At 44.2% G+C, this 25,577-nt stretch overlaps 1 protein-coding gene across 1 annotated transcript in view; it reads left to right on the top strand.

Annotated features, from left to right (window-relative positions):
• Positions 1–8,546: 8,546 nt before the first annotated feature.
• Positions 8,547–25,577, top strand: part of LOC110503919 (neural-cadherin) — a 135,006-nt gene continuing 117,975 nt past the window's right edge. The window contains exon 1 of the mRNA XM_036972103.2: positions 8,547–9,761. Within this exon, the coding sequence (XP_036827998.2) occupies positions 8,834–9,761 (928 nt within the window). The 5' untranslated portion in view covers positions 8,547–8,833. The remainder of the gene's footprint in view (positions 9,762–25,577) is intronic.

The raw sequence follows: 25,577 nt of genomic DNA on the forward strand, positions 1-25,577 counted from the left end.
TTGTACACATAAGACAAAGCATTAATTCATTGTCTGGTACAGATCCATTGATTAGACTGGCTTCTCTTCTATAACAACAACATGTACCGGTGGTCGTGCCTGCACTACACTGTGTTCCTTACAGGTAAAATAAACGATCGCTCTCCACAAACTATACACTGTCACTAAGCGTTAGGCAATAACCCTTCTCAAGGGGACGGATAAATGAACGGACCGAATGAGAAGGTACTTTCATTGATTGCAATCAGAGCGACTTCTGGGGGGTGGGGGTTGGGAGTGGGGAGACTGCCATCGCTTTAAGAGGGGGAGACACAGGCAGAAAGATAATCAAAGGAGGGGGGATGGAGGTGGGGGGGGGTTAGGGGGAGGCAGAGCTCTGATTACTCATTAGCGTTATAACGGACTGCATGGTGGCAGCAGTGGGATCCGAGCTGCCAGAGAGCCTGATTGAGTGATTTCCAAGCATGGCTGGAGGCCAGAGAGACCGGAGCTCGTTCACTGGTTAGCAAGTGGCCTGGCTTCCGCTTCATCCCCCGTAGGTAGGGACAGCAGTCCCTGCTGGTCGAGGGAGGAACTGGAACTTGTCTGAGGAGAGAATAGGAGGCAACTCACTGTGCATCCTAACAGGGTCTCTTTGAGAACTAATTTAAGCTAACAAGGACTTATTGACTACCCATAGGCTCAGTGAATGAGGCCAGCATAGCGTATGATGGTATGAACTTGTTAAATATGAACTCAAACAAATAGAAATAAGCTTGATGCAGGGCTCCAGGGTGAAATTGGGTGGAATACATGACACGGGTGATGGAGTACCTGTCACACTCGATAGTCACTGGTAAATTTTGAGGATGAACAGGAGGGTAAGGCCACAGCACAGAGGGAGGTGTGGAGGTACTGAGAGGAGGGGCGCAGACAATGAATAATGATGTCAAGAAGGGAGATTGATGGGCAGTCATCACTGCTCTGCTGATTTCAGAGATTGAAGTGGTCTCTCTCGCTCCGTCCTCCCCTTAAATGAATCTTACCCTCTCTCTTTCAGAAGAAGATGGGATGATGAGGAGGGTGCTAATGTCAGTCTTTGTCCCCTGGATTGTGTGGCAGTGGGAGTTCTGAGATCTCCTAATAGTTCAGGTTAGAAATTGGGGGAAATGTAAGCTGATAGATCTATTGCCAAGGTTAACTTCTACATGGAACGGATGGTCACAGTGTTCCATGGTTGGCACAGGTGAAGCAGTGTGTGGTTGTTAGTACTGTGCATGTGTTATACACACTCAGGTCCCAAGGGGCACTGCGACAGGGGAAAATACACGCTCCCACAGTCCCACACACATACCAGTAGTGTCATGCAGCATTACACAAAGCCAGAGATCTGATACATAAAACAGGGACACCCCCCCCCCCCCCCCCACACACACACACACACACACACAGAGCACAGGGACACACAGGCAGCTTTTCAACTGCTGAATAATTCTCCCTCTGTATTTTCAAGGGGAGGAGGTGGGACCCACCTGACATTAATTTGACTGTCAGCTCAGTTCACACTATTCAGAGATGGAGAGAGAGAATGTGAGAGGGATAAATAGAGGAAGGAATAATATGGATGGAGAGAGGAGAGGGAGGTGTCTGTGACAGGGAGATGAAGAGCAGGGAAAGTGTCGGGGAGAAAGTGGATGAAAATGAAGAGGATGAGACAAACTGAGCACAGAAAGAAACACTTGTCAGTTCTCTTGACCTTAGATGGCGGTTGTAAGGTCAAGGTTCACCAGACTGCCTTCTTTTACTCTCTTACTCCCTGTCACTTTTTTTTCTGCAGAGAGGCATGCCAAAATATGATGAAAGACTGGCGTGAGTGCCTGCGACACGACATTCGACACCATCAACTACAAACCCATTCCCCTGTCACATTCCCCATTCCCCATTCCCCATTCCCCATTCCCCTTTCGGGGTAAATTGCTGTAATTTGTGTTACGGCTTTTCAAAAGACGACAGAAGTTGGGGGCTTTTTTTCTTGCTGTAGGGGCCAATGTTTCATGACTGGAGTTTTCATGCTTAACCTATTCCCCATTAACTGTATAAAAATATATATATTCACTGTATATTCAGATGTTATTTTCCCTATTCAATCCCTGTATCAATGTGAATCCTGCATGCGGGCAGGCTCCATTTTCCTTTAAAGACAAGTGTGTTTGAAGAAGAAAATGTGTGTTTAGACTTGAATGATAATTAATATGTTGTGCAAAAGTTTATCTGCCCTTGGTTATTTTTTCAATGACATCAAAAAAAGTAAGACATGTCTCCAACTGGGTATTCAGTGCAAAATCATGCCATTCTCTCACATGTACGCAACATGTCTCTTGTAATGAGTTACTGCTCATATGTCGGGGAGAATAACACACAGTACAGCAAGGAAGTGGAAAGAAGAGAGAGAGCTTCACAGGAGACATGCAGTATCGTCCTGTACTGTGTTGCTGGTGCATGGAGAATTTTGTTGTAGCAATAGCCTTCAGGCTCCGGGTCTGCCTCGCTTGGGCTGCCTGCTAAAAAGGGCCTTGTGTTGGAGGAGATGGGAACCATGACTGAACAATTCTCGGCTTCATCCAAAATGGTGGAGCAGGCCCCACAATGCCTCTTAAATGATGCCCATATCCAGGGTCCAATTTGAGATGTATGACAGTTGTCTCATTTGGAACCACCTCTATAGTAACAAATGGCTCAGTCCAGATGTGCTGAACATGGTTCAACAGGGAGTAGGAACCTAAAAGATCAACTAAAAGGATCCTAACTCACTCAAAACATGCAAATGTGTTTTTCTGTTGCTTATTCAAAAAATGTATTTCCGTCTCGGGGTGTGGTTCGATGTGGGTGTGTTGTCGTACACTGGAAATTGCTGTTGTTTGTTGCTCTTGAGACACCATAGCAACAACATAGCCACTAGCCTACCACTTCCTCAAAATTGTCAGAATTAATCTAAGATAAATCAAGAAATCAGTAATTAATTTAGACGTTTTTGGACCTCATAGAATATTAGCTAAAAAGTATTAGTTCCTGCACATAAATATAAACAGTACCGGCACCCAAAAGGAGTAGGCTACCGGCACCTATTTCAGTCCAAGTCAAGCACTGGGCAGTGATCACTACCAAACACATCAGCAAGTTCCCACTCCATGAAGGACTTAAGGGCCAAATGTTCTTTCAACATAACATTGGTGACATGTTAACTCATGTAAACAAGTCCGAGGAGCTGCGTAATGTGGGCAGGTCTGTCTCACTATCTGTGATCTGCCATACGATTGGATAGAGCACAATCACCGCAGCTGTTTATCTGTGCATGACAATTGTCCCTAGGCATTACAATCCTGTGTTAATGGAGAAGTGGGCATGATCAAAATCCAACCCCATGTAAGTCGTGACAAACTCAGTTACACAAATCTCACAAAACTGCATTTTGTAATATACTGACTTAATGACCAAAATGATCCTACTTAATCTTTTTAGTTAATTCTGGCACTGGAATGATGCTACATCCATAACCAAATGGGAAGGGGGTATTTACCACATACGATTGGTAAAAATCCACATGAACGCCACTCCAACTTGTAATTACTAGTAGGAAACTCGTCTATCATCCCTGAGGTTTGACTTCTCCAACATGTTGACCTCTGACGTTGCCTACTAAGGAAATGACTTCGATAACAGCCTTTTTGGCAGATAAATGTAACAACAAAACGTTATTTATAAAAATGAATCTATTTATGTTTTTGAATGGTAGAATTGGTTTACAAACATGATAGCTGTAGTTTTAGTTATGGTTGATGCAGCTTGTTGGCCATTAGCCAATCGGCGTTTATCAACGAGTTAAAAGTACGTGAATACATCCAAATGGTTTTTACGACTTGACAATTGGTAAGTACCACCTTCCCACTAAGGTATGAACACAGCATAGATTTACACTGAACAAAAATATAAACATACAAACACTTCTAAATGTTTACTGAGTTACAGTTCATATAAGGAAATCAGTCAATTGAAATAAATAAATTAGGCCCTAATCTATGGATTTCACATGGCTGGGAATACAGATATGCATCTGGTGGTCACAGAGACATTAAAAAGGGTAGGGGCATGGATCAGAAAACCAGTCAGTATCTGGTGTGACCACCATTTGCCTCATGCAGCGCGACATCTGCTTCACATAGAGTTGATCAGGCTATTGATTATGGCCTGTGGAATGTTGTTCCATTCCTCTTCAATGGCTGTGTGAAGTTGCTGGATATTGGCGGGAACTGGAACACATCAATAGTAGTAAACATCAATCCGGAGCATCCCAAGCATGCTCAACGGGTGACATGTGAGGTGAGTATGCAAGCAATGGAAGAACTGGGAAATGTTCAGCTTCCAGGAATTGTGTACAGATCCTTGCGACATGGGGCAGTGCATTATCATGCTGAAACATGAGGCATAAATGGCACAATAATGGGCCTCAGGATCTCATCACAGTATCTCAGCGCATTCAAATTGCCATTGATAAAATGCAATTGTGTTCGTTGTCTGTAGCTTATGCCTGCCCATACCATAACTCCACTGCCACAATGGGGCACTCTGTTCACAACGTTGACATCAGAAAAACGCTCGCCCTCACGGAGCCATACACGTGGTCTGCAGTTGTGAGGCTTTGGAGGCAGCTTAGAGAAATGAACATTAAATTCTCTGGCAACAGCTCTGGTGGACATTCCTGCACTCAGCATGTCAATTGCACGCTCCCTCAAAACTTGAGACATGTGTGGCATTGTGTTGTGTGACAAAACTGCACATTTGAGAGTAGCATTTTATTGTCCCCAGTACAAGGTTTCACCTGTGTAATGATCATGCTGTTTAATCAGCATATTAATTTGTCACACCTGTCAGATGGATGAATTATCTTGGCAAAGGAGGAATGCATGGAAAGGGATGTAAACACATTTTTGCACAACATTTGAGAGAAATAAAGTCTTTGTGCGTATGGAACATTTCTACGATCATTTATTCCAGCTCATGAAACACTTTACATGTTGGGTTTAAATATTTGTTCAGTATATATTTTTGTTCAGAGTATATCGATGCCTCATAGGCCGTTTTCAACCAGATAAATTGGTTATTGAGTTGCCCTTTAAAACTGCATGCAGCTATACTGCATAGGCTACACTCAAAAGGCTCGGAGGTTTGGTCAATAAAACTCTAAAAGGAAAATCTCTGGCAGTAGCCTAGCACCCAGAAACAATATTGATCTCTGCAGATTGCACTTTCATTGAAAAGGATCCTTGACACATTATTGCCTGTGAAGACAGCAAATATTGAAGTCCAACCTAAACTAGGCCTACACATTTTGGTGCCTCATTATCATGTAGTCTACATTTTGGATGCTTTTCGTCAAATGAGGATCAATATTGACTGCCTGTCACTAGGAGTTGAAATGACAAACATATTGGTGAGAAGGCTTTTGTTGTGTTATTTTGTTATCTCAGCAAGCATGAGCAAACAACTCCAAAATAGGTAAGGTAGACCAATTAGCCTAACACAATTTGTCAGTGTGTTCTCAGCTCCAAAAATGCAATTTAGTCAATGAACACAGTTATTTGTTGAGAAAGGTTAAAACATAGTTATTTCATTTGATAACCAGTGAAAAGTTTTAGAACACCTACTCATTCAAGAGTTTTTCTGTCACGTCCTGACCTTAGTTCCTTTTGTATGTTTCTATTTTAGGTTGGTCAGGGCGTGAGTTGGGGTGGGCATTCTGTGTTTTTGTTCTATGTTTGGTATTTCTATGTGTTTGGCCTGGTATGGTTCCCAATCAGAGGCAGCTGTCAATTGTTGTCTCTGATTGAGAACCATATTTAGGCAGCCTGTTTTTCCCACTTGAGTTGTGGGTGATTGTTTTCTGTGTCTGTGTTTTCTCCATACAGAACTGTTTCGTTTTTACATTTCTGTCTTTCACTTTGTTATTTTGTATTTTTCGTGTTCAGTGACTTTTCATAAAAAATGTAGAACACTTACCACGCTGCACATTGGTCCGATCTGTCATACTCCTCGTCAGAGGAAGACGAATTTCGTTACATTTTCTTTATTTTTACTATTTTCTACATTGTAGAAAAAATAGTGAAGACATCAAACTATGACATAACACACATTGAATTGTGTATTAACCAAAAAAGTGTTAAACCAATTTTAAATGTGAGATTCTTCAAATAGCCACTCTTTGCCTTGATGACAGCTTTGCACAAATTTGTGGGCAGAACTGAATAAAGCGTGTGCAAGGAGGCCCTCAAACCTGACTCAGTTACACCAGCTCTGTCAGGAGGAGTGGGCCAAAATTCACCAAACTTTATGTGAGAAGCTTGTGGAAGGCTAACCGAAATGTTTGACCCAAGTTAAACAATTTAAAGGCAATGCTACCAAATACTAATTGAGTGCATGTAAACTTTTGACCCACTGGGAATGTGATGAAAAGCTGAAATAAATCATTATCTCTGCTATTATTCTGATATTTCATATTCTTAAAATAAAGTGGTGATCCTAACTGACCTAAGACAGGGAATTTTTACAAGGATTACATTTCAGGAATTGTGAAAAACTGTGTTTAAATGTATTTGGCTAAGGTGTATGTACATTTCCGACTTCAACTGTATGTGTTGTGATAATTGCGTAGTTTGCTCTATAACTTGTAAGTTCGTATGTCTTGACACCGTGATATAAAGGCCTATGGCTGAGACAATAAGAAGACACAGTGGCAGAATAAATTCAACCTCACATTACTTTCATCATAAAACCGGAGAACAACACCTGTCCTGTGAAGTCCACAAAACATATTGCCTGTAACAAACAATTACATGACCTAAAGCATTGTCAAGCAAGTTAATGTTTGTGACATTTATGGACCCCTTAAACAACCATTGATTTAGAACCACGGAGAGTTTCCGCAAGCTGCCTCCATCCCCATTTCAACTTTAACATTTCAACATCATCTAATCAACTATGATTAGTCTACTACAGTGACAACTAAAATATACCAAAAACGATTTAGTCCAATCAACATAAGCTAAATATGATGTGACTGTCCATAGTCCTGATTTGTGTGTGTGTGTGTGTGTGTGTGTGTGTGTGTGTGTGTGTGTGTGTGTGTGTTCTTGCATGCAAGTAGAAAAAAACATGTTGACTCACCTTACTCAAAGAGAAACGCCAATGCCATCCTCCTCTTTCATGTTACATAAACCGAGCCATGTGAGCGATTGGACTTGTGATTGACCCATTGCAAGTATTTGTCCAAATCTTCACTCATCATGGTGTGGTCAGTTTTCCTCCAATTAAATTACAATTATTTTAATCTACAGAAAAAACAAGCGGTAGTTCTGTAAAATGTCAAGGTTTGGTGCAAGCTAATCAATCAGACAGTTTATGTTGACAAATGTCAAAGGTGTAACCAACCTACTAATCATGATATAGCTTTACGTATGGCCGTGATGATTATACATTAAGTTATTCATTTCTGTCTAAACACATACCATTAAAGGAAAACTCTACCCAAAAATGATATATTTTGGTATTTGTTTCATTTGTCCATTGTTGACATTGTCTCAAAATGTTTTGCATGTCAGCGATCAAGTTTTCAAGACAAATAACTTTCAGCCGGTATGATGAATTTGGCCTCATATGAAAAATTTGAAAACTTGATTGCTGACATGCAAAACATTTTGGGACTATATCAACAATGGACAAATGAAATAAATACCAAATGGACGTTTTCGGGTGGAACTGCCCTTTAAATGCATAACAAAAACGTAATTAGGCAGAGAGTATAGAGTATAGAGTATAGAGTATGATTGTACCATCTAAACCGCTGTGAAATATGTTTTCCATAACAAAAAAACATAGTATTTTCAGCTGTTTGAAGCTGGTGTACAAAACCCAAAGTAAAAGATGCAAAAACATAAGAACTGAAAGCATAGAAACAGATCTACCACTTCTTAGACTTGCTTTCAATGAGTGACACATCTATAACTCACATTTCTATGTGAATTTGGTCGTGCCCCCAAAAGTTACATTTTGCAGCTTTAATATATTTGTTTTGTTTTATTAGACTATTCTTGTAATGGTGAGAAGACAAATTGGTTCCTGAAGTCACACGTTGAAACAGAACAATGTACTCCTACCAGGAACCATAACAAATAAAAAATAAAAACATTTGTTTAGTATAAAGCCTTTCTATCAAGGGAGGTAATCCAGTCAACATTTGAGGCCTATCATGTTGCCTGTAGTGCAGCCCAACAGAACACTGATAACATTTGGCCCAAACCCAAGAAAACGAATGTGTATTCTGGGGACAAGTCTCTCCAGCAAACAAAACTCACCCATTGCTTGCACACAGCATTTTACATTGTGGGCCTGAATACTAAAAGCTCTCCAACGTTCGTGTCCTGCGCAGCTAAATCAAACTGCGTGTGGGCTGGCCGATAGCTGTCTTTCCGTCCCATTCCTGTCTCCGATTGGCTGTGCCTGGAAGGGCGGTGATCATAGTACCACATGGAGCATCTGCGGCGTGTAGCCTATGCCTGTCAATGCAGAATTCATCCTCAATGCGCTCAAGTGATGCTTCACTGAATAAGCTGGAAGCGAATTTGTCATTTTGGCGCTGTTCTTTGAGGGACTGCTATTTTTTCAGTGCTGAAACGTTGCACTTTTGGGGACATTTACACCATATATCTACTCACCTAGCATTAATAACAATATTTGTTCGATTATTTATGCCTCAAGAAACTTTTATGTTGGACTAGAGTGACAACACTGATTTGATGGAAACATGACGGGAGCTACAAACGGAACGGTAGCCCTGAAGACATTTTTGCTTGTCGCATTGGTTTCATTTTCAACGGGGAATTCAAAGCTGCCTGTGTATTATGGACAAATTGTGGAGAACTCGCACGCTGGAACAATGGTGGATGGGGTCGCTTTACCGGTTGGAAACAACTGTCATGTTTCGGAACTGGACATTGCTTTGGAAGGGAAGGACGCATCAGATTTTCGTTTGGTTTACCTTCACGGAGAACAGCATCTTATTTTGAAATCCACAGAAACTTTGGACAGAGAGTTTATAGCAGTGTACGATTTGATGGTTGTGCTTTCTGGCTGTTTGAATAGTGCCGTGGTGATTAAAATAGAGGTGCTTGATTCAAACGACAACATACCCCGGTTCATCAAGGAAAACGAAAGGGTAAAAGTTGATGAATTGACCCCTATCGGTTCCGAATTGGTCCGTTTTTTTGCAAAGGATTCCGACGTTGGAAAGAATGGCCGGGTCACTTATTACGCATCTCCAAATTGCCAACATGTCTACGTAGTTCCCCAAACCGGACAGGTAATGCTGGTCAGTTCTCTCATTGGTATCGTGAACCTAACAGTCAGTATTTACGCTCAAGATAATGGAGATGTCGCATTGATAAGTAAGCCGGTGACACTTCACCTTGATGTGCAGAGACCTGCTGTCTCGAAGATTAGGAGGCCCCGAGCGGTCTCTGAGGAGCTGTTCTACACAGTGACCGTCTCAGAGGATGTCAAAGTCGGTGACATGATATTCACGGTGCCTGACCAGAAGTTTGAAAAGAAGTGGTTCGAGGTAATATCAGAGGCGGACTCCCCGGTTCAGATCGAGAGGGACTCGGGTCGTTTGTATCTCGCGCACAGACTGAAGTCCCCCGCGGAGGTCATGGTCAAAATCCAAAACCTCAGAGGTAAGAATGGAGTGTAATGTCTCTGTGCGTAAAGGTGCAGTGTCGTGTGTTTTCAGTGTCTTTGCCATTAAAAGTTGCCAGTTGTCTGAGGCACCTGTCTGTTTGGAAAATGTAGGCTATGCCTATGCCGCTGGTATAGTGTTGAATGGGGCTCATTTGGGAAAGTCTCTGTCGCCTCGCACCATTACTATATCCGACAATGATGTGAAACAGTATTTTATAGGTCTAAGCATCATTGTGAGTGAGAGACTCAGCGTATCCTATTGTATTTGCTCGGGGCTTTTAGATAAAGGTTAGTTGCTACATGGGGAAAAAAACATGTTTAACTATGTTTTAGGCTGCAATGTAAAACAATTAATTAAAAATATATCGCGCACTTCCGCATAATAATTTTAAAATTGGACAATAACCTGATATCAGGTGTGAATGAGGTGATGTTTAGTTTGGGTATATTTCTATTTCATCCGTTGGAGGAGCGAGCTGAGCTGCAGCACCTTGCGCATTAGAAGATCAGTTGGCAACGGAACCTGGCTGTATCTTTCTTATTCATTCAGAATTCCTTATGGCCGATGTTTTTGATGTTTTGCATAATATATAGCCTACATTTTGAAGTACAATATGGACTTTTATTCAATTAGTCTTAATTCTACTGCATGGCCAGTTGTCAGTCAGGCTGCGCGTAATGATATTCTCAAGAACCTATTTGGCTATTTATCGCACGCTGGGATGCATGTGTCCGCTCTATGTTGATTACACATCATTGACACGCTAGGTGAAGGTGTTATTTGTTCCCGGCAGGTCGCTAATTGGGTAAACAGGATTATAGCGCTTGGATGATGGAAATGTGTGTGTGGCTACGCATACAAGAGACACTTCTGCCCAATGTCTCCAGGGCCCAAACCCCAACTGGCGCTATTAAGGACATGAACATCTGTAGAGTTTTTGCCAAATAGATTTTATGGACAAAGAAATGCATTTTTGGTTGCTTTTCTGTATCCTAAACCTACACTGTACCATTATGCTAGTTATAGGTTTAAGAATTATGATGCTGGAGATGGTGATAAAGTTGAAGACATTACCGTAGCCTGTATAACAGGCCTAACGATTAGCCTGGTGTTTTAGATGATAGTCACAACTGAAAAACATTTTATTGCTCGGATTTAGACTAGGATTGAATTCAGACAGTCCAACCCTCATTAACCTCATAATAATGAAAAGTTGTCCAGGTGAGGATTTGATTGCTCCCTAAGTACATGTTTGGCCAAGTGCCTTAATCACCACAGAAAAAGTATCCCCTGACATGTCAAGTGGATCTAGAGGTAATCAAGTCTTCCAAAGGAGAACTCTGCCTCATCCACTGTTTATTTAGAGTAATTATGATTATTTATTCACCCTGACTTTCCTAGTCTGGCACATGTGGTTTTACAAACCTATACATCTGACTTCACAGGAGAAGAGTTTGTTTGCATAAGGGACTTTGGAGTCTGGTTTATTCAGTGTGGCTCTCATGCGTAAAGTTGACTAGAATTCAGATTTTCCGCACTAAACTCATTACTCAGTATTTATTGCATTGTTGTAATGTTGTGCTACAACATATGATTAAACCAGGAAACTTCAAGTCATGTTCAATTGGCGCTTAATTATTAACACAAGCCTCACCCGGCAAATTAGGTCAACCAACAGATTGTCTACATGATTTATATTGTCGGCGCTGCATAAAAATGAGAAATTAATTAATAAAACCTTTCCCGCCCGGATGCTAACGGAAGCTTCTCCCATGAAGATAATGTCATCTTACATCTTGTTGAAGTCCTCAGTTTGAATATGAGTAGATAGATTATAATATAGATGTTGTGCTGCTAGGAGGAATGTTCTTGTACAAGCTGCAGAGATGAGGGGGGAAATACTTTTATTTTGATACTGTAGCGAGTTCAAATAGAATAACGACCAAAATGTACTGTGTGGAATTGTCAAAATGGAGCAGGGACACTTTTAACTATCAGCAAACCCTACCAAAATGCTTGAGAGAGCTCCCCACAAGAGTCTACTAGACAGGCGCAGTGTGCCTGTGTAGTCTTTATGTCAAACTAGAACTCTGTAATGATGTCTGCATGTGTTGTAAGGATGTCTGCATGTGTTGTAAGGATGTCTGCATGTGTGTTCACTGCACATCCCAATTATAGCCTAGGCCTATATATTCTTAATGGTGTTCAAGTGTTTGTTTGTGAGATTTGTTTAATAATGCATATTATCTCCCCATATAGCCAATTAAAAGTATTACATTCACTGCATAATACGTTAAGCACATGCATCTTAGATACATTCACTGGCATGGGGGATGTCTTGGAGTAAACCACATGTAATCAGAAGTATTGTTTTCCTCTCTTGCGGCCATGCTAGGGAGAGCGCCAATGCAAAGGTCTTTGGGGACATAATTACTGTTGAAACTATTGTCAAGCCGAGTGCCACTGTGCCACATTACGTTTGAGTGTGTTAGAAGAGGAATGGTTATTTATTCCGTTCTAAAGAGTAGATGCTTTCAGATAACACAATCTGCCCCAAGTGTGTGGATGGGTCTAGATTACTTTCCACCCCTTTGTTTGTCTTTCCACACACACACACACACACACAGACACACACACACACACACACACACACACACGCACACACACACACACACACACACACGCACGCACGCACGCACGCACGCACGCACACGCGCACGCACACACACACACACACACACACACACACACACACACACACACACACACACACACACACACACACACACAGTGTTTCTCTTTCTCCTCACTTTTCGCCTTTGTCTTCCATGTCTGGTACTTCTTAGGCCTTACAATGCCAGCTGTAGAACAGATTCAAGTACTGTTTTATTTCTGGATGTGAATTGAAGTTGTATTTCACTTGAAGAAAGCTCAATATTACTGATCTGTTATGTGCTGTACATACACGCATACATGTGTGTTCCTATATTTGTGTCTTCCCATGTGTCCATGATTATTTGTAGGCCACACTGGCCTTGCTTAAACCTGTGCTGCGAGCGGGAAGACAAGGTTCAGAGGACACCAGTGTTGGGGACTCAACTTTGGTGTCAAATACCATTTAATTAACAAGCCGGTCACACACACAGAGGGTGGTGGTTTGTCTTGAACCATTATAGCATTAAGTGTATACACGGCTGGGGGCATTATGTGTATACACGGCTGGGGGCATTATGTGTATACACGGCTGGGGGCATTATGTGTATACACGGCTGGGGGCATTATGTGTATACACAGCTGGGGGCATTAAGTGTATACACGGCTGGGGGGGCATTATGTGTATACATGGCTGGGGGGGCATTATGTGTATACACGGCTGGGGAGGGCATTATGTGTATACACGGCTGGGGAGGGCATTATGTGTATACACGGCTGGGGAGGGCATTATGTGTATACACGGCTGGGGGCATTAAGTGTATACACGGCTGGGGGGACATTATGTGTAGACACGGCTGGGGAGGGCATTATGTGTATACACGGCTGGGGGCATTAAGTGTATACACGGCTGGGGGACATTATGTGTATACACGGCTGGGGGGGCATTATGTGTATACACGGCTGGGGGGGGTATTATGTGTATACACGGCTGGGGGGGCATTATGTGTATACACTGCTGGGGGCATTAAGTGTATACACGGCTGGGGGCATTAAGTGTATACACGGCTGGGGGAGCATTAAGTGTATACACGGCTGGGGGGGCATTATGTGTATACACGGCTGGGGGGACATTATGTGTATACATGGCTGGGGAGGGCATTATGTGTATACACGGCTGGGGGGACATTATGTGTATACATGGCTGGGGGGACATTATGTGTATAAAGGGGACTTATGCGTTTCCAGGGCCACTTAAAAATGATTTTGCACAGGGCAGTGTGCCCCCTTCCAATATCAAGGCCAGGCAGGCTCTCCTTCTGGCTTTGCGCCCCTTATCCCAAGAAGAATTAGTGGTCCATTGGTCATATTTGTTTTCCATGTGGTTTCCTTTCAAACATTTTGATTTCTGCAGCCCTGGTTAATTGCTTTAGGGGGGGCTTGGCACTCTGCCCTCAGCACATGTAGGTGAAACACTGCAAGTAGAGCCGACTCAAAGTGTGTGCATGTGTGTGTCTACAGTACAATGCTGAGGGGCACTTTTTCCCAAGTCTCTCCCTCCAGGATGTGTGTATTGGCTTAGTAAATGCAAATAATGGATTGTGTGTGTCGAGTGTGTGGGAGAGCTCCGTTCCTTCCATTCTCCTGCCCTAGAGGGATCCAGGGATAGCACCCATGAAAGTTTGGAAAACCTCTGCGAGAAACAACTTTATCTTTCCCCAAACACAGCAGGGAGAGCTGGCCCTGGGGTGATGGAACGAGTGAAAAAGAAAAGGAGAGAAAGGGAGGCAGAGGGAGAGAAATGAGAGAGACGAGAAAGTACCTTCGTCAGCTGGCGGAAAAGGGGCTTGATAAATTGGGGCCCACACACTGTAGAGCTTACAGACACCAGACTGACTGGGCTTGCTGCTGACTGGACTTTTCTGGAGTGGCTCTCTGTTCTTCCAGTTAGATTAGAAGTGACTGTGGAGGAGCCGGATGCCAGAAATCACACTTTGTGTCTGTCTCAGTACCACATTGAATAATATCCCCGGACATAAGGATTTGATATAAACATATGTGAGTGCGAACTGTGTTTGTGTACTCATGTATATCAGGTATATACAGTATGTAGTACCTGGGGATTGCTGTTTGAGAGTAAGTTGGTGTGAGTTTATCTTTTCCCCTTCTCCTGTCCTTTATTTAGGTGTGTGTGTGTGTGTGTGTGTGCACCCACTCCCTGTCCCGTCATCAAATTATAACGGTGCAAAAAATATGCTTTCATACATTTTCTCTGCTTGGGAGCCCTTGGGTGACACATTTGGATGACAGGCGCGGCTTGATAGGCTTTCGTTCTTCCTTCCCCTAATTTCTCTTTATTTATCTATTTCTTTATTTCTGGCCTCACCCTGGGCTAAAGCAATCAGACAATGTACTTCTAGACCTGCTGTACTACCAGTGTCTCCTCCTTCTGACTCCACTTCTGACAATTAAACCCTTCTCCCATCTGCTGTTTACTGTATGGCTTCGAGACATGCCTGTGGACCTGTATACATCATTAAAGATACGTACACATGCCATGTCAGCTCAGTGGTATAGGAGGAGAAAGGGGAATGTGTGTGTCGGTGTGGTACACATATGGGCGTTTATGCATTGGTTTATACTTCTATCTAATCTATATGCCTATATATGCATTTTTGTTGATAGTCCTGTGTGTTTATCTTTGTCAATGTGTGTGCCTGTACCTCGGTGTGTGGCCTTCTGCAGCTCGCTGGAGGATAAATCATTGTGAGGAAGCTAAACCTCTCCAGAATGGTCTTTTTTTGGACCAAATGAGGCCCTGAAGAACTGTTTGGGTCTGCCTGAATCAGCGTTACAGCTGTAAGGGAATGCACACACACAAAGACAGGGACTTGGACTTAGCCTCGGGATATAGTGATGGTCTTTCTCTCTCTCTCTCTCTCTCTCTCTCTCTCTCTCTCTCTCGCTTTCTCTCTCTCGCCTCTCATTTTCATCTGATTGCCCCCCCTCCCTCTCTCTCTCTGTCTCATAATGGAACTTCATGCCAGATTGAGGCCCAGCCCTCTCCATTGTGTTATAATAGGTTATTGACAGCCGCTCCACACTAGCCCTAGGGAGACCATTTATTATGACGAACTAGGACAAGGTCACTCGAACCTCCACTGGCCCCCGAACATCCTGACCCACCCGCACCACTAACTGTTCACCGGAGGACTCCCTCCCATATATACACACACTCTCACATACACAGGCACACACATACAGTGCCTTCAGTAAGTATTCATATCCCTTGTCTTATTCCACATTTTGTTTTACAGACTGAATTCAAAATTGATTAAATAGATACTTTTTCTCACCCACCTACACACAACATGTTTTTAGAAATGTTAGCACATTTTATGAAAATTAAATACAGCAATATCTAATTTACATAAGTATTCACACCACTGAGTCAATTCTTTGTTGAAGCACCTTTGGCAGTGATTACAGCTGTGAGTCTTTCTGGGTAAGTCTCTAAGAGCTTTCCACACCTGGATTACATTTGCCCATTATTCTTTTCTAAATTCTTCAAGCTCTGTCAAATTGGTTTTGATCATTGCTAGACAACCATTTTGACTTCTTGCCATAAATGAGTACATTTAAATTTAAACTGTCTCTCGGCCACTCAGGAACATTCACTGTCTTCTTGGTAAGCAGCTCCAGTGTAGATTTGGCCTTGTGTTTTACGTTATTGTCGTGATGAAAGGTGAATTCATCTCCCAGTGTCTGGTGGAAAGCAGACTGAACCAGGTTTTCCTCTAGAATTTTGCTTGATTAAAGAAGCAATAAAACTGGCCTTCTTTAGACTAGATGAGTATCTGGAGCATCATCATTTGTGAGTTTGATTACAGGCTCAAAATGGACAGAAACAAAGAAGTTTCTTCTAAAGAAGGACAGTCTTATTACTTCTTTAATCAGCACAACAGTTTTCAGCTTTGCTAACATAATTGCAAAGGGGTTTTCTAATGATCAATTAACCTTTTAAAATGATAAACTTGAATTAGCTAACACAACATGCCATTGGAACACAGGAGTGATGGTTGCTGATAATGGGCCTCTGTACGCCTATGTAGATATTCCATTAAAAATCTATCGTTTCCAGCTACAATAGTCATTTCCAACATTAACAATTAACACTGTATTTCTGATCAATTTCAATTTGATCAGTAATTTGTGCTTTTCTTTCAACAACAAGGACATTTCTAAGTGACCCCAAACCTTTGAACGTTAGTGTATTTTACTATGTGACTTGTTAAGAAAATCTTCCACTCCTTAACTTATTTAGGCTTGCCATGACAAAGGGATTGAGTACTTATTGACTAAAGACATTTCAGCTTCTCATTTGTAATTCAATTGGAAAAATGTGGAAAAACATCATTCCTATTTGACATTATGGGGTATTGTGTGTAGGCAAGTGACAAACAAAATCTACATTTAATCTATTTTATATTCAGGCTGTAACACAACAAAATGTGGAAAAAGTCATGTGGTGTGTACTTTCTGAAGGCGCTGTATGCACATAAATCAAATCTCCCCTGACACTCTTTATCTTAATTGTGAAATTGGACACGCTCAAACTGGGATTTATATTAATTCCTGGAGACACATAAATAAACACTTCTGAAATCCCTCTCCATCAACAGCAGAGGCAGCTTGCACTTGAAATGCTCTCCTTTAAAAAAAGACAACATACACACTGTGATCAGGGATTTAGGCATTCACTTTCTCTCACAGCTAATGATGTGAGTTTTTAGATGTGTGTGTGTGTGTGCAGCCCTTCAGCCCAGCCCAGCTGTGTTGTTCCATCAACAGATCAATGGACTGTATGTCCCTGCTTTTCTAGTGTTCAGAGCCCCCAGAGGAGAACAGTGTGCAGTTTTGACGTCAGTCATGCAGCCAGCATCTGGGAAGGTGTTTGTGTGTGTGGTCATTGAGAAGGAATGGATTGTGACATGCATTCATGTATTATAGACTCACTCATAGGCTCAGGAGCTAGAACGTCTCATCAACCCATTATCACTGATTGTTTTAAAATAGACACATTGCATATTGGAATCTTGTGACAGAAACACAAAAAAGGTTATGTTTTCATGCGCAGTATGCGATTTTGTATACAGTGCATTTAAATCCCAGTTCAATTGAGTATAGGATGAGAAATGCTCCTCGGAGTCAGATGTGGATAACAGGTAACCCTTTGCTGGGCAGCTGACATCCAAACCCCCCTCTGGGAGAATGGGGTTGCGATGACGGGCCTTCATGTGGTGGTGAGGAGGTAGAAGGTTGTTTGGAAGACTGTTAACAGTTAACAGTCTAACAGCAAGTGAGAGACACGAGAGGTGAGTTGACATATAAATACTCCCCTGGATTTATACCCATTGGTTGAAAGAAGCAAAAGTGATTATTGTACAATTGAGCCCATAGGTTAAACAGCAAGCAGGGTGACATCACCTTAGTGTGCCGTGATCATAGGCTGATGTTAATAGGTCAATTCCTCGCGCTTGCTAATAGTAAAGGAGGAGGAGAGACATGGTAACATTATAAACGCTACCATATGAATACCCACTATGCCGTGAAGCAATATTAATATATTATACTTAGAGGATGATAAAAAGTGACCCCCATTCAGAACAGCCTTGCTGATTGAACTTTCGTTACTACATCTATCAACCCAAAGGTTGTGTGTTCGAATCTCATCACTGACAACTTTAGCATTTTAGCTAATTAGCAACCTTGCAACTACTTACTGCTTTTAAACTACTTTGCAACTACTTTGATTGTTAGCCAACACTTCCACTAACCTTAACCCTTTAACTACTAAGCTAGCATGTTACCTAACCCTAACCTTAACCCCTAACTTTATAGTTAGCCACCTAGCTAGCCTAGCTAACGTTAGCCACAACAAATTGGAATTTGTGTTATGTACACGAATGGGTTATGAAGAAAGAAAATTGTGTAATACACACAAAATGTGTTTTACCTGTCATGAATTTCGAATAAGTAATTTGTGTCTATTTCACAATTAGCCGTGATAGTGTGTTGGTCCCATGTAACGATAGAGATAGCATGTGCTATGTCTCTGTTTGGAGTAGTGTCTGTTTCTCTGTTTCTCTTTTTACACCCCTCCTATCTCCTTATTTTCTCTCACACATATTACTAGACCTCCATTATAAGGTAGAACCCCACTTTACATAGGAGATTGTGCCATTTTAGGGCAGTTACAGAGAAACCCTCCCTGTGCCCCCAGACGGGCCTTCATTAGCTGATCTAAAATGGACAGAGCTGTGCTCAGGAGTTCCTCTAGAGCCTGAGGGTGGCAGAGATCTAATCCCTCCTGTTCCTCCCCATCTCTAACTTTAGCTTGCTAAGGCCTGATCTCACTACAATAGGATTAAGATGCCCTTAGACACTGATCTAAAGCCAGTGGTTAAGGTTATGATGTGCGGGGGATGAGCTGATCCTATATCTGCGCCTGAAGGGAACTTGTACTTGGAGTGCTGTAGCAGCTTCACTCAGGTTAACGATGTGCAGTGTTGTGGTAGCGGATGCTCATTATGGGACTAGACTCCAGGCATGGACCACATAACCAGGCTGTTGTTGAGGAACATCTGGGCCTCCCATACAGCCCACAGAGCACCACTTGAGGCACACCTGCACCTGCACCGTGGCAGAGGCACACACACACGCACGCACGCACGCACACACACACACACACACACACACACACACACACACACACACACACACACACACACACACACACACACACACACACACACACTAGACTACACATACACCCATGCTGTCATTATGCTCGAATTCCCCATCTTGTAGGTAATTAATGACTTGCACACAGACGTCTTACCTGCTGTTATGGTAGTGCTGCTCTCCTGCTGTGAGACTGTTCCCACCACCTAAAACACCCCAGGGAATTTGTGAAGCTGTGTGGATGTATCTAACTGTGTTTCTTTGATGATGTCATTGCTATTAGTTAACCCACATTGGCCACAATGTGAAATAGGGCTTCTAATTAGGTTTTTAGTTTTGAATCTTGTGAGACACAAACAGACATTTGCCCTGTTGGAGAGAGTTATGTGAAACGAGGGGTAGACGAGAGGGACACAAAAACCCATCAACATGTTTCGGAAAGTCCCTGGGCAGTCGAAACCTTTGATGGGAAATCAATATTATGTAAGCATGGAGGCCAGAGAATATCCTACCATGTTGTTATCGATTTGGTACGGGGGCCGCTGTCATAGACCATCATTTGCATAGGGCTGTGAAGAGCTCCTTTTTGAAATGCCAACTTCAAAGGGGGAGAAATAAACTGCCTGAAAAAAGAGGCTCGTTTAAAGATTTAAAGACTGCAGAAATCAATTAATCAAACAGAGCGCCGAGCTCTGAGGTTGTGCACGGCAGAAAATCAACAAACAAACGCAGGCGGTGGGAGACTTCACGTTCAATTGGGGGCTTTATTTGAGATTGGAGGCAAATGGGAGTAAACTACCCGTGTAAAAGAGTAATTCCCTAGTTTACCCAGGCCCACCCCCTGGTAGTTGGAGAAACAAGCTCTTTAACAAGCTCTTAAAGTGTATGTATCCAGGCGTGTGTGTGAGGGTATGTGTGTATGTGTGTGAGTGTGTGATGTGTTACTCAAGGGACAAAATAATTCACACCTCGCCAGAGCAAAGACATGAGAATACATTAGTGCCATCAGTTCCCTAGCTTGTGAGTGTGTGTGTGTGTGTGTGTGTGTGTGTGTGTGTGTGTGTGTGTGTGTGTGTGTGTGTGCATGCATGTGAGGGATGAATGCAATCAAAATGAAACACCCATTGTGCCGTCTAACCAGAGACGGAGGCAAAACTGTGCTTCCATGGCAATATCAGAATTTGAGACACAGAGCAAAATTACAATGCTGCTTGGCAAATCATCTTAAATCAGATTCCGAACTATCACACACAAACACACTAATTAACCAAACTCTGGAATATACATCAGAAGCCCATCCAATCAGGCTTTTGGGGGGAAGGAGAGCCATGTTATTTTCCAAACTCATTTAATATATATTTTTTCTTATTAATGGAGGTTTTGCTAGCCGGTTTGTTTCATCCAGGTCCTTGGGGGAGGGTCTAGCATGTTCCAGGGGAGAGAAAAGGCAACAGGAATTTAATGGGGAGCTGAAACTAGAAGTGAGCGTGACTCAGGTTTCTCCCTCTGTCCGATAGAGAACAGTCGGTAAAGCTTTTCTTTACAGTCCTGCTTTGCTATTTGTCTGGTGGGCTATAGGCTTCCTGTTACTTCGAAGAATTCAACACATTTGATACCAGCTTCACTTAAAAGCATGTTTAAATAAATAGATTCAACTAACACAATTACACTGAACAAAAATATAAATGCAACATGTAAAGTGTTTGTCCCATGTTTCATGAGCTGGAATAAGAGGAATATTTCTGTCCGTAAAAAGCCCTTTTGTGGGGAAAAACTCATTCTGATTGGCTGGGCCTGGCTCCCCAGTGGCTGGGCCTGGCTCCCCAGTGGCTGGGCCTGGCTCCCCAGTGGCTGGGCCTGGCTCCCCAGTGGGTGGGCCTGGCTCCCCAGTGGCTGGGCCTGGCTCCCCAGTGGCTGGGCCTGGCTCCCCAGTGGGTGGGCCTGGCTCCCCAGTGAGTGGGCCTGGCTCCCCAGTGGCTGGGCCTGGCTCCCCAGTGGCTGGGCCTGGCTCCCCAGTGGCTTGGCCTGGCTCCCCAGTGGCTGGGCCTGGCTCCCCAGTGGCTGGACCTGGCTCCCCAGTGGGTGGGCCTGGCTCCCCAGTGGGTGGGCCTGGCTCCCCAGTGGCTGGGCCTGGCTCCCCAGTGGGTGGGCCTGGCTCCCCAGTGGCTGGGCCTGGCTCCCCAGTGGCTGGGCCTGGCTCCCCAGTGGGTGGGCCTGGCTCCCCAGTGGCTGGGCCTGGCTCCCCAGTGGCTTGGCCTGGCTCCCCAGTGGCTGGGCCTGGCTCCCCAGTGGCTGGGCCTGGCTCCCCAGTGGGTGGGCCTGGCTCCCCAGTGGTTGGGCCTGGCTCCCCAGTGGCTGGGCCTGGCTCCCCAGTGGGTGGGCCTGGCTCCCCAGTGGCTGGGCCTGGCTCCCCAGTGGCTGGGCCTGGCTCCCCAGTGGCTGGGCCTGGCTCCCCAGTGGGTGGGCCTGGCTCCCCAGTGGCTGGGCCTGGCTCCCCAGTGGGTGGGCCTGGCTCCCCAATGGGTGGGCCTGGCTCCCCAGTGGGTGGGCCTGGCTCCCCAGTGGGTGGGCCTGGCTCCCCAGTGGCTGGGCCTGGCTCCCCAGTGGGTGGGCCTGGCTCCCCAGTGGGTGGGCCTGGCTCCCCAGTGGCTGGGCCTGGCTCCCCAGTGGGTGGGCCTGGCTCCCCAGTGGCTGGGCCTGGCTCCCCAGTGGGTGGGCCTGGCTCCCCAGTGGCTGGGCCTGGCTCCCCAGTGGGTGGGCCTGGCTCCCCAGTGGCTGGGCCTGGCTCCCCAGTGGCTGGGCCTGGCTGTCAAGTTGGTGGGCATATGCTCTCCAGGCCCACCCATTGACTGCACCCCTGCCCAGTCATGTGAAATCCATAGATTAGGGCGTAATGAATTTATTTCAAATGACTGATTTCCTTACTGTCACACCCTGATCATAGTTTGCTTTGTATGTTTCTATGTTTTGTTTGGTCAGGGTGTGATCTGAGTGGGCATTCTATGTTGGATGTCTAGTTTGTCTGTTTCTGTGTTTGGCCTGATATGGTTCTCACTCAGAGGCAGGTGTTAGTCGTTGTCTCTGATTGGGAACCATATTTAGGTAGCCTGTTTTGTCGAGGTAGGTGACTGTCTTTGTTAGTTGCTTGTGTCAGCACAGTTCTTATAGCTTCACTTTTGTTTATTGTTTTGTGTTCAGTGTTCAGTGCTTTCTTTAATTAAAACATCATGAACACATACCACGCTGCATTTTGGTCTTCTTACGACGATCGTGACACTTACATTAACTCTAACTCCGTAAAATATTTGAAATGGTTGCATGTTGCGTTTATATTTTTGTTCAGTATACAGTATATTGAGCAGCTTTCTGAAGACTAGAAGCTCAGTAAAAAAAATCTAGTAAAACAATCCACAAAGGCCCATCTAAAGCAAAGGCGTATCACCCCATGGGGGCATGCAGTACATCCACACACCCTCAGCCCCGCCACTCACACAGCAACATGAAAAGAAAGGCCTTTGATATACCGCAGGCCTACATGAGGACATCTCATCACTGTTATTTCTGGGCCTAATTTCTGAATTTCGTACTGGGATTACATCATCTCACGGTCCAGCATTCTGATGGAAATTGCTCTGAATTATTAACCAGTCCCGATGTGATGAACTATTAATAATATTAAACAACAAAACGCAACGCGGGCCTAAAATATGATGTGGTCTGAAGTAGGGAGTTACTCATACTTTCTTGGGTGATGCCCAGTATCTGGGTCCTGAGTGTGTGCACATATGTATGACCACCCATCACTGGTAGCAGCAGTTGTGTCTGGGTGTGGCTCTGAACGTGAACTCAGCACTTGAAAGGGCAGTTGTTGTGTGTGTGTTTTATGGGTTGTAAGGTCCTACGGGGGTCGGTTTACCTCCCAGAGGTTCAGACTGGCTACTGGCTGATTTATGAACACTGAGAACACAGACCCCCTTAATGAGTTAACTTTACCTCTGAAGTTTTTACACACACACACACACACACACACACACACACACACACACACACACACACACACACACACACACACACACACACACACACACACACACACACACACACACACACACACACCATGTTCCCACTTCTTTCCCCCTTCTTCCTTAATCCCTCTTTCTTTTCATGCAGTTTAGAACCGTCAGTTAGAACTTGGTCCTTGGTTTCACAAGAAGCCTCTCTATTATGACCTTTGACCCTGATTACACGGCCCTTAGCCTGACCTATCAGGCTTCTCTCTTTATCTGTGGGAAAGGTGAGAGGTTAGTTAAAGGTTCCTCTGGTGACGACATACTGTCCATGAGTTAGGGCTGTTAAAGTACCTGAAGATGTCTCTCAAAATGTTCTTTCATCTGTACCTTTGATTGACATCAGGGTTAGGAGCAGGAAATAATGAGCAGACATTTACTTTGATTTCAAGGGTCTTTAAAGGCTGCTGAAACAGGAGTTACTGTTGAATCGTGGTCAAATGTCTATTCGTGGTCCCTGAGTTCTCTGCGGCAGGATCGCACCAAATCCCCCCTCTATCGGCACAAAGGAAGAGTGACAGAACGGCCTGCTTCTTTCTTTCCTCTTCCACCGCTGTGGGATGGAGGGGGAAGAGGGGGATGAGGGAGGAAGGGAGGTGAGGGGATGGATGAGGGAAGCGCTTCGGGAATTTACGGCTCCAATCAAAGCTCTTTCATCTCGCGCAGTGCGCCTCTAATAATTGAAAAGCAACATTGTCACCAGTTGATGGCCCTTTTGCATTAGACAAAGTTCCCCATCATCAATAATTCAGCGGCGAAATGAGACAGGCTTCATTACCAGGATCAGAGATTCTATACTCGCTCTTAACTCGCATTCCTTTTCCCCTTCCCCTTCTTCGTCTCCTCTTCTTCTTCATTCCCTCTGCGCACACGAGAGAAACTCGGCATACTTTTACCGGCTTTTTGGATTCCCTAATCCACTTGGTGAGGACGGTGTGTTGAATGAAGAGTCTTTTGGAAGGTTGACTGCTCTCTGTATGTGTGCTAGGTTGACTGCTCTCTGTATGTGTGCTAGGTTGACTGCTCTCTGTATGTGTGCTAGGTTGACTGCTCTCTGTATGTGTGCTAGGTTGACTGCTCTCTATGTGTGCTAGGTTGACTGCTCTCTGTATGTGTGCTAGGTTGACTGCTCTCTGTATGTGTGCTAGGTTGACTGCTCTCTGTATGTGTGCTAGGTTGACTGCTCTCTATGTGTGCTAGGTTGACTGCTCTCTGTATGTGTGCTAGGTTGACTGCTCTCTGTATGTGTGCTAGGTTGACTGCTCTCTGTATGTGTGCTAGGTTGACTGCTCTCTGTATGTGTGCTAGGTTGACTGCTCTCTGTATGTGTGCTAGGTTGACTGCTCTCTATGTGTGCTAGGTTGACTGCTCTCTGTATGTGTGCTAGGTTGACTGCTCTCTGTATGTGTGCTAGGTTGACTGCTCTCTGTATGTGTGCTAGGTTGACTGCTCTCTATGTGTGCTAGGTTGACTGCTCTCTGTATGTGTGCTAGGTTGACTGCTCTCTGTATGTGTGCTAGGTTGACTGCTCTCTGTATGTGTGCTAGGTTGACTGCTCTCTGTATGTGTGCTAGGTTGACTGCTCTCTGTATGTGTGCTAGGTTGACTGCTCTCTCTATGTGTGCTAGGTTGACTGCTCTCTGTATGTGTGCTAGGTTGACTGCTCTCTGTATGTGTGCTAGGTGGACTTCTCTCTATGTGTGCTAGGTTGACTGCTCTCTGTATGTGTGCTAGGTTGACTGCTCTCTGTATGTGTGCTAGGTTGACTGCTCTCTGTATGTGTGCTAGGTTGACTGCTCTCTATGTGTGCTAGGTTGACTGCTCTCTGTATGTGTGCTAGGTTGACTGCTCTCTGTATGTGTGCTAGGTTGACTGCTCTCTGTATGTGTGCTAGGTTGACTGCTCTCTGTATGTGTGCTAGGTTGACTGCTCTCTATGTGTGCTAGGTTGACTGCTCTCTGTATGTGTGCTAGGTTGACTGCTCTCTGTATGTGTGCTAGGTTGACTGCTCTCTGTATGTGTGCTAGGTTGACTGCTCTCTGTATGTGTGCTAGGTTGACTGCTCTCTGTATGTGTGCTAGGTGGACTGGAAGCCTGTTAAGAGAGTGGCTAAGACTGGTTGGACTAAGGCAATGGGGAAGAAAGTCCTGCAAATGTTCAATCACACTTTATTTTGACTGGCATATGAGAGGAAAGAGAGGTGAAAATAAGCCCTCTGATTGGGTGTGGTGGGTCGGTTGTCTGACCTTTGACCTTTTGTGCTGACCTCGTGGGGGGGGATGAAGAACACATGGAGGGAGTGTGTCAAGATGCAGAACGCATGGGAAGTGTGTGTTGAGCAGACCTTC

The sequence above is a fragment of the Oncorhynchus mykiss genome, chromosome 3, assembly GCF_057628025.1.
Source record: "Oncorhynchus mykiss isolate SJ-2025 chromosome 3, ASM5762802v1, whole genome shotgun sequence".
NCBI classification, from domain to species: Eukaryota; Metazoa; Chordata; class Actinopteri; order Salmoniformes; family Salmonidae; genus Oncorhynchus; species Oncorhynchus mykiss.